Source organism: Balaenoptera acutorostrata, unplaced genomic scaffold, assembly GCF_949987535.1.
Source record: "Balaenoptera acutorostrata unplaced genomic scaffold, mBalAcu1.1 scaffold_1008, whole genome shotgun sequence".
In the NCBI taxonomy this organism is placed as follows: domain Eukaryota; kingdom Metazoa; phylum Chordata; class Mammalia; order Artiodactyla; family Balaenopteridae; genus Balaenoptera; species Balaenoptera acutorostrata.
In genome coordinates, this window is record NW_026646519.1 from 1 (window position 1) to 9259 (window position 9259).

The 9259-nt window shown below is 53.0% G+C and overlaps 1 protein-coding gene across 1 annotated transcript; it reads left to right on the forward strand.

Moving 5' to 3' along the window:
• Positions 1 to 2517: 2517 nt before the first annotated feature.
• On the forward strand, positions 2518 to 8843 carry LOC130706922 (NUT family member 2G-like; the record flags this gene model as incomplete). Its single annotated transcript, XM_057539604.1, has 6 exons — positions 2518 to 2602; positions 4558 to 5272; positions 6226 to 6354; positions 7401 to 7530; positions 8078 to 8323; positions 8721 to 8843. Coding segments are annotated over exons 2-6 (1314 nt in total), but the record flags the coding sequence as incomplete, so codon positions are not given.
• Positions 8844 to 9259: the final 416 nt, after the last annotated feature.

The window sequence follows — 9259 nt, forward strand, 5'->3', positions numbered from 1 at the left end:
TGAGAAGAGTCCTTCAAATACTGTATCAGAATTATGAGTGAGAATCTTGTAAATAACTGGTTGAATGACTGAACAAAGGGAGGAAGCAACAAGGAAGCCTGCCTTTCTCGAGTGCCTGGGTACAATATTTTGCCTCACCATCCCTCTAGTATGAAGTTATTGGTTGAAAATCATATGAGTTTTCCTTCATTGTAAAAGCTCCAGTACTGAGCGATATTCCCAAACTGTTTATTTTTTTCAGTCCCCGACAGGAGTTTCTTTAGATATAAAGTTCATTTAGAAACTTTATGTCTAAAGTTTCTTTAGACATAAAGTTTCACCATGCTGTTGCTTGAAATATTCTCACCTTATCTTCTCATCTTCTTCTGAGTCAGTTTTTCCTGACAAGAGGCAAGGAACTTCTTAAGCACCAACAGGAGTCTTTTTCACACTGTGGAACAGTCCTTCTAAACCTCTGTTTCCTTCCCCAACACCCCACAATCAGTTGGAGTTCTACTGCAGCTACAGCAGTGAGAGAATCTCGTCTCGCAAGAGATTTGGTTGCCATCCTCTGAGGTTTTCAGCCTTCATCTCCCTTGACAAGTTTCCTAACAGTCCTCTCTTCTCACAACACAAAACACGAATACTCTTTCATATCATTTTGATAGTGGTTAACTGACTGACATGGATTCTCAATATGAAAATAATAATCAAACAAGTTTTGTAAAAGGAATGCTACCATGATTCCCATGCAGATGGGGCCATATGCAACGATGAGCCTAGATTGTAAAGAGCAAGTGTATGTAATGCAGACAGGAAATTAACAAACTTGTAAGCAGGGCTTGCAGGCTAGGATTTAGATGGAAGTGGGCTTGTCTGAATGGGGATTGGACACTGGTGGATAAATTCTTGGCATTGTGTTAAGGTGCACATCCATCTCATGGGTAGTGGACTTTTAACACCTAGAAAAACCAGGGCTCTAGGATGTTTAGTCCCTTTAACATAAGGAAAGAGAAGAAGATTTTCTGCCTTCTTCTTCCTTACTTCTGTCCTTACCCCTACTAAGCCAAGATGTTCAGTGCTATATGATGGCTCTTCCAAATCCATTTCATCCAAAGAGCCTGCAGATTTTGTGTATGTTTACAGTTGTGTTTTCTGTTGGAGCCAAGGTGCACACTTGAGTCTCGTCACTCCAAGGTCTCTTTCTCATAAGGATGAGTAACTGATAATAGCTTACTATGTTCTGATTTTTTGGTAGTGTTGCAAGATAAAATACAGATTTCAAGTTAAATGTAAATTTCAGATAAACAGGGAAAGAATTTGCAGTAAAACTATGTCCAAAATGTTGCATGGGACAAAGTTGTACTAAAAATGAATTCCTCGTTTATGTGAAATTCAAAAGTCAAATTCAGTTAGGCATTTATTACTTTTCTTTACTAGATCGAGCCACCCTATTCTTTCAGGTGCTTTGAAATTTAAGAGACTAGAAATTGTTGTTCTAGGAATCTAGTGCAGAAACAGAGGAGCCACGATACCCGTACAAAGACAATCATTGAAAATCTCCTCAGATATATTGGAACATATATGAATTGTCATCTAGAAAAAAAATGAAGGCATTTTAAAAACTGAAAACAGATTGCCTTCGTTTTTAGTTGCATGACGTATCTCTGGGAAGATTTTAGTGAAAGAGATAACACTGGTTTCCTCCGGGAAAGAGGATTGGGTTGACAGGGGAAAGAGGTGGGAGGAGGACTCGCCACTGCATATTCCATTTTGCACAATTTAATTTTGAACCATGAGAAGGTGTTGCTCGCTTAAAATATTATACTAAAATCATTTAAAAGGTAAAAAACTAAATCTTTTACAACCATGGAATACTATGAGAAAGACATTTAGTGAATTCTGGTCTTGGACATGGGGGCTGCATGACGGTTTTTTGATGGACGGGGGCTTTCCAGCACAAAGGATCATTAGTAAGGCTGGTCCTGCTGGATGTTGGTTGGAGCACAAGGACCACTCCCTTAGGAGTGATGTACATACAGCAGTCAAAGACACTGGATCTGCTGAGACAATCCTAATTTCAAATACTCAGTTCCATGTGGCCATAAATACCCAAGTGTTTATCAGACTAACCGTTCTGAATTTTGTTCAGAAAGTCTAGTCTCTGTTGAAGTAAGTCAAGAGCCAGGTAGGAAGCAGAGTGTGTTGAGGGACACAAAACTAGGTTGATGGAAAAAGAAGTGAAAGGAAGGGACCGTCAAGTCCAACCTCGGTGCCGTGAATCAAAAAAACAGTCTATAAACTGCGTAAAGAGGCACACGCCAATTGTGTTGCCACTGTGTGAGGTGGAAGGAACTTCCGGTTCTTGCCTACCTGCCAGAGCCCTCGTGGAATGTCTCCCCACCCCCACCCTACCCAGACCCACGTGCCCTCTGCCCCTCCCGCACTGCAGAACGTTTCAGCCACATTCTACTGTTATGACTCAAACCGGCCCCTCCTTCAGTTGGACCCTGAGCGTCTGTTGAAGCAGGTCACTCTCTGGGTCCTGGTCTTGACTTTTCTCATTGAGGCTACCAGGCAGCAGTAGTCCGTGCCCAAGCCTGCAGGACGGCTTCAGAAGGAGGTAAGCCTATAGGCTGGGGGTGTGTTCTCAGAGACCCTGCCATCCCTCACATCCTTCGGGTTCACACGTGACACTTCACGGTGGGCACACAGTTGGACTGAAGTAGAGGGAGAAGAGAGCACTGGACACACGAGGACATTTCACCTGGGGAGACTGGGGAGCCTGAAGAAACCTGAGACTGCACTGGGGAGGAGGGGTCATTAGAGGTGGATCAAGAGGAATTGCCCTGGCTATGGAGAAAGGATGGCAGCAGGCAGGTTGATTCTTTCTAGAAGGGAGACAAGCCACTTTGAAACGTGTGTGTAAGGATGTGTGTGATGTCCTGGTGGTGACACAGGGAGGGTCATGAGGAAAGCCTAGACGTGTCTTGTGTTCCTGAGGCACCTGAAGCTTGCCTCACCATATCTTTCTAAGGGATTGGAACAGGAGCATACTGTATCTAAGGGGGCCGTGGGGAGAGATGGTCTTGGTGAGAAAACTATTCAGTGGGGCTGTGTGTGGCCACACCTGCAGTGAAGTGTCCTCTCCGAGAGCTAGGCAGGAGGTTACTCTAACTGCCGCAGCCCACACCCCGTCCACTCCTCCCAGCCCAGAGCTCACTTCTCAGTTCAGGCAACTGTTGCTTTGGATTCAACAGGGGATGGGCAACCGTGTAACTTCAGCCAAGAGAGGGCTCAGGTTCCTGAGTTGCTCTGAATTGTTCTTCCTTTTGTGGAATCGCAGTACTTCAGACCTACTTCATCTCGTCCAGTATCTCATGGCGGACCCTCAGGCTGCCTTGAGAGGAAGAGTTTGTTCATATTTCCTGTCACTCCTTCATGGACAGGAGACAGATGTGGAGTGGGGTTGTTTCGGGTGGAATGTCAGTGAAGGCTGCTTCCTCTTTTAAAGGGGGAAGGAGTGTAGCCCAGGGGCAGGAAGACGATCTTCTGTGTTATTATTAAACGTCCTATGACACCTGTTCTGGTTAATTAGGTGCACCGTGGTGTGTACCTTGTTCTCCTGAACAGGGATGTGATCCAGACAACTTGATCGCCATGGCAACTGGCTTCTGCCTGCTTCTCACATTGTCTTTCCGTTATTGGGAGCTGGAGGGGGAAGGACCACAGGCGGTCTGTACTCCCATGACCAATGTAACATGACAATTCCCTGGCCCTTGTTTAATCCTCTGCAGCCATCACTGGCTGTGAAATGACAGAATCTAAGGGACACGCGCCTACTTCTCACACACCACTCCCCCCACCCCCGCCTCCTAGGAACAGAACTCCTGAGTGATGACAGCGACTCTGGGCACTGGGGAGGGGGTGGCAGGACCTGGCCCATGTTACGTGTCTGCTGTGGGTTGTTCTGAGATGCAGGTGCATTCTGGGCCAGTGTTATGGGTTTGTATCAGGATTCCATTAGAGAGATATTTTCCAGCATTTTGTTTCGTTTTGTGAGGCTAGGAAAGAAAGAGGGGATTTCTACTGAGCATCAGGAAAAGGAGGACTGAGGAGGAGGTGGGGCCCTAATATTTTACACAATACCTGTCCACAAAGGGCTTTTGGGTGCCTAGAACTTACCTTGGAGAAGGTCCCTAGCTGCTAGTACGCCGGCTGAGGGGCATTTCTCACAGAGCGGATGTCCACACAGTTCCAGATCTTGGGAGACAGCCTGTGAGGCTTAGGTGCCAGGGGGTGCCTTAGGGAGGCTCTCCAAGTCAGTGCTTGCTGAGGCGATTTCTTCTCGGCAGACAGGGGTCAGGGACCTTGGTGGATGGGTGCGGGGTCACCAGTGGAATAATTCTCAAGTGGAGGTCAGGGCATGAAAATCACTTGAAGACATTTGCACGCTGCACAGTTTCCCTTGTCCAAGTGTCCCTCACCTGTGGAGATTTACACTCTGATGCCACAGAAAGCCTCAGTCCCACTTGCCCATTCTCCTCCTCCATTCACTCCTTTCCTTTGCCTCAACAGCATGTCCAGTGCTGGGAACGGATGTGACCATGAACCCTGGTGCCTCCTTGTCTACTTTCACGGCAGTGCCCTTCCCTCCACCCATTCCTGGCGCCCAGCACCGGCCACCCTGGCAGCAGCACCTGCCACGTCCCATCACCCCAGCATTCCCTCCTGGCAGCAGCCTGCTGCTGCCAGCTTTCCCCAGGACGCCTATGGTGGCTAATGGTGGCCTTGGCCCCAGTGCCCCTGGGGCTTGCAACCTCACTGTCCAAGTCAGGTCACAAGGGAGGACAGTGGAGGCCCCCCAGACTCAGACCTCTGTCGTTACTCAGGCCCCCCTCAACTGGAGCGCTCCAGGGGCCCTCAGCAGGAGTGCTGCATGTCCTGCACCCGAATTCATAGCAACCCCTGTGATGGGGACCGTTGTGACTGCTTCAGCTGTTGGAGTTAGGCAGGCTGGCAAGGGAGGCTGGACCCCAGGCTTTCCTCCTCAAGCTCCACCACCAGCTGCCCAGCTGGCCCCTATCATTCGCCCAGTGAACTCTGGGCCATGGCCACATGACACTTCCAGGGAGGGCCGCCTGGCCACCAACCAGTCCAACGCCTCGCAGGATGGCTCCTCTAACCCCCAGAGAGAGTACAGTAACTTCCGACGTTGGCAGCACATCAAGCCCCTGGCCCGGAGACACTTTCACCTGAGTCCTGATGCAGAAGCTTTTTCCTGCTTTCTCATGTGAGTGAACGCTCAGCGGGTCCTGAGCTTATGGGAGCTTTTAGATAAAGAGGAACTGGGGATGGACTCGCACGTTAGGTTTCTAGGGCTACTGGAAGGAAGGTGTGAGGGCGATGTCCATGCTATGAGAAGGCACATTGTCGGTCACATGGGTGGGCCTGCCAGTCCGTGACATCAGGACTGAAATGTGCCCCATCTCAACTGGCCCCACCACCCTGTGAGCCTGGCCAGCTTGCTCTTCCATGATTCTCATGGTAATACGGACTGCAGACTTGCAGTCAGAGAGGGTCGTGGTGTAAGGTGAGGAGCCAAGGAGTGGAGGCCGCCCTCTCCTGTGGTGCCGTGTCCTTCATACAGGACGTGAGCGCACATGGCCAGGGGAGGCCACTTCAGAGGAGGGGGAGGAGCGCGGGGCCCAGGAGAGCGCTTTATGCATGCCTCCACTTCGTTGTGGAGAATTCCACTAGGAACAGGGTGATGGGAGAGCTCTCCTAAGGCCGTGGGCTCTCTCCCACTAGAGTTGTGAGCCTGGCAGGCATTTCCATCCTAAACCTCCGGTCCCTCGTAAAAAGGGGACAATTACACTTCACTCAGAGAACTGTGCAGAAGACGCCTTGGGCTAATCTATGAAGTGTTACCAGATTGCTTTGCACATGCCACGCCTCATTGATGATGGTGATTTTTATTATGAAAATGCAGCCTTGAGGAGGAAAAGAGCTCCCCAAGGCACAATGTCCCAGCTCTAGCCTGGGAGTGGATGGTCATCCTTGAGTGAGTGTGAGGCGGTGACAGCAGTGGCCGGGAAGGCTTGTCTTTGCCCTCCCAGACGCCCGCCTCTCACCCTCCTGTTGCTCAGTCATTCTGGGTTGAGTGATGTGTGGTCCACATGGGCGGGTGGGGTCAGGCAGGTGGGGGCTGGGCTGGGCCCGGAGACTGACCCCGAGGGCTTACAGCCCAGTGCTTCGATCCCTGGCCCGCCTGAATCCCAACATGCCGCTGGAGGAGGGACTGTGGAGGGCCGTGCAGGAATGGCGGCGCTTGAGCAACCTTGACCGGATGATCTACTACGAGAGGGCGGAAAAGTGAGTCAGCGTCCTGGGCCCAGGGGCTGCGTGGAGGGTGAGGCCAGTGGGTGAGGGCAGGGTCTGGCCGTGGGGGTGCTCATCAGAGAGGACAGAGGAGAAGGGCTGTCACCCAGCACAGGGTCCCCGCAGCCCAGGGGCCCTACTCTCCCCCAGAAACCCATCCCTCACCTTGAGAGTTTGAGACTTCTGTCCTTCCTCCACCAGGAGCTCTGCCCTCCCCTGATTTTGACCTACCCTTGCCTTGACATGAAGGTCTCAGGACGGGGCAGGGTGAAGCTGTGAGTCCAGTAGGGGTCCAACTCCGGCCATATGGGCTGGGCCGGGGAAAGAGCTCCACCCGCCAGCCTGCTGCTTCCTTAGTGGTGGGTGGCTGGCGGCCACTAACATAGATTTAGGACCACCTCTTCTCATGAAAAGTGCCCTGAGTGGGTACCCTGGCATCCCTGAAGAGGCTGGGGAAGCCAGCTGTCGTCGGCCCAAGGGTCTCCGGCCCTTCCAGTGTTTGCTCCATGGTAATCCCCTTGGTTTAAGAAACAAAAGCAAACAAACGAGCGCCTCTCAGAGGAAGGGAAGGCCTCTCCTCTAAGCTCAGCATCCACATCGTCCAGCCTCTCCTGGGCCCTGTCTCCAGGTCTATGTTCCAGGAGTCTCAGTCCTAGCCCAGGGTCCTGGATTCGGGCAAGGACCCCTGTGGGGAACACATGCCTGTTCCAGCCTCTGGCTGTCAGCCCTTCATGTGGTTCTGGATGGAGACGGGGGCATGAGGAGGGTGCCCCCTGGGTCAGCCATGTGTCCCGTTGACCTGGTTCAATTCAGCGACCTGGGTCTGTGCTGTTGAATGCCCTCCAGTGCTGGTGAGGCAGGAAGGGTCCCAGATCTTGTTATCGCTTCCAGGAGCAGCTCTCTGCTGCGGACAGCACCTCACAGGGCCTTGACGGCCCCAAGGCACGTCCTCTCCCACTGCCTCAGTCTTGGCTGCCTTTGTTGGGCTCCAGAACCCAGGCCTTTTTCTCAGGGTGGCCTGTGCCTCCGTCACCCCCCAGGTTCATGGAATTTGCGGCCGAGGAGGAGATGCACATTCAGCATTTGCAGTGGATGCAGTGCGCGCAGGATCTGCCTCCTCCAGCCCCACCGAAGCTGGATCCTCGGGGGCCCCCAACCCCGAAAGTGGGCCTTCAGCCAGGCACCCAGGTTCCCACTGGAGCTGAAGGCACAGGTAACAGGGGCCTTGGGTTGGCCAACGTCCCCATGTGGATCCTTTTCTTTCAAAACAGGGGCATTGGTCTTTCAACGAAAAGAGCCACCGAGGCGGGGGGTGGGGGGGGTGGGGTCTCAGCTGCCCTTTGTCACTACGGGGTATTGACTTGGTCAGTTTTGTAACTCCTCTCACACCTCCCTGTCAAAGGACCCCACACGAAGTCTGCCTGAGAAGTGGGCTTGATGGGGAGACCCCTAGAAAATTGGAGGTTCCCCACTTCCTTACTTGTGACTCTCTTAGATGACCCCCTAACCTCCCCTCTCCAACTGTGCATGAGGCTTCAGATGGTCCTGACCCCTCCCACACCCACATCAACGTCCCCCAAACAATGCTCTCACCAACGTGCGCTCGGTGGTCAGGAGGTGGACCGGGAGTCCCTCACCTTCCTTCCCTTCCTCCTGCTCTGCCTCAGCCTGTGCTCCCAGGATGTCCGGCCCCAGGGCCCAGCCCTCGCACCCGAAGCCACACAGATCCCAGGGGAACCCGGAGCCCAAGGCGCCGAAGGAGATTCCCCCTGAGGCTGTGAGGGAGGATGTGGAGAGGATGGAGGCGCTGGTGGGACCCGTCCACTCAGCCAGCGGCAAGTCACATGCAGAATGTGGAAAGGACGGAAATGAGCTGAAGCAGGAAGAGGACGACACCTACTTGGACCCGTGTCTCTTGAGCTACACTGACGAGCTGCGTTCCCGGGAACACTCTGTCACCAAGGTAGGCTGGGCCTGGAGCCTGGGGTCTACAAGATGCCAGGGCATGGAACTCTCAGCACCCAAGATCTGGGTTCTGCTCAGGCCGATGGGATTTAAGCTCAGCTCCTTGTTCCTGAGCCTGGTGTTAGGGGAGGTTTACGCAGGTGTATGTGTGTATATGTCTGTGTCTGTGTGTATGCCTTTGTGTGTCTGTGTATGTGCATCTGTATATGTGCTCTTTTGTGTGTGACTGTGTATGTGCATGTTTGTGTGTGTGTGTGTGTGTGTGTGTGCTGACCATCCCCGCCTTGTGGAGGAGAGTGGGGGTGGGTCTCTGCTTTTCACTTTCCCTCCTGGTCTTCTTGTGTCACAGGCCACTCCTGGCCAAGGATGCTCACAGCCTCTTCTTTCTGTCCGAGGTGGAGGCAGTCATTCACCCTCGATTCCTGGCAGAATTGTTTTCCCCAGACCCACAGCTGGATGTCTTGGCCCTTGCTGAGGAGCTGAAGCAGGAGGAAGGACTCACCCCTGAAGAAGTGAGCCAGGGGAGGGAGAGGGACACTTAGGGAGCCAGGGGACTCCAGGGGAGGGGGGACCCCAGGTGATCCAGGGGACAGGGGAAACCAGGTGGCCCCGGGGAGCCAGAGGAGGGAGGGATCGCAGGTAGAACAAGGGAGACAAGGGACACCCAGGAAGACCAGGGCACGGAGGGACCCCAGTGAGCAGGGGAGAGGTAGGGCCCCAGAGCAGGAGGCCCACATGGCTCTGTCCGTCCCTTCCCTGCCTCGGAGGCCTGGCATGGGGAAGGGCCCTCTCTGGGGTGGGTGCAGCGCAGGGTGATAGGAAGGAGAGGATGGGGAGCCGGGAGCGGAGGGAAGGACACACAGCTGGGAATAAGGTGCAGGAGGATGGCAGGAATGCCACCGTGTCTGTATTTGGAGTCTAGTCCTGGGGTCAC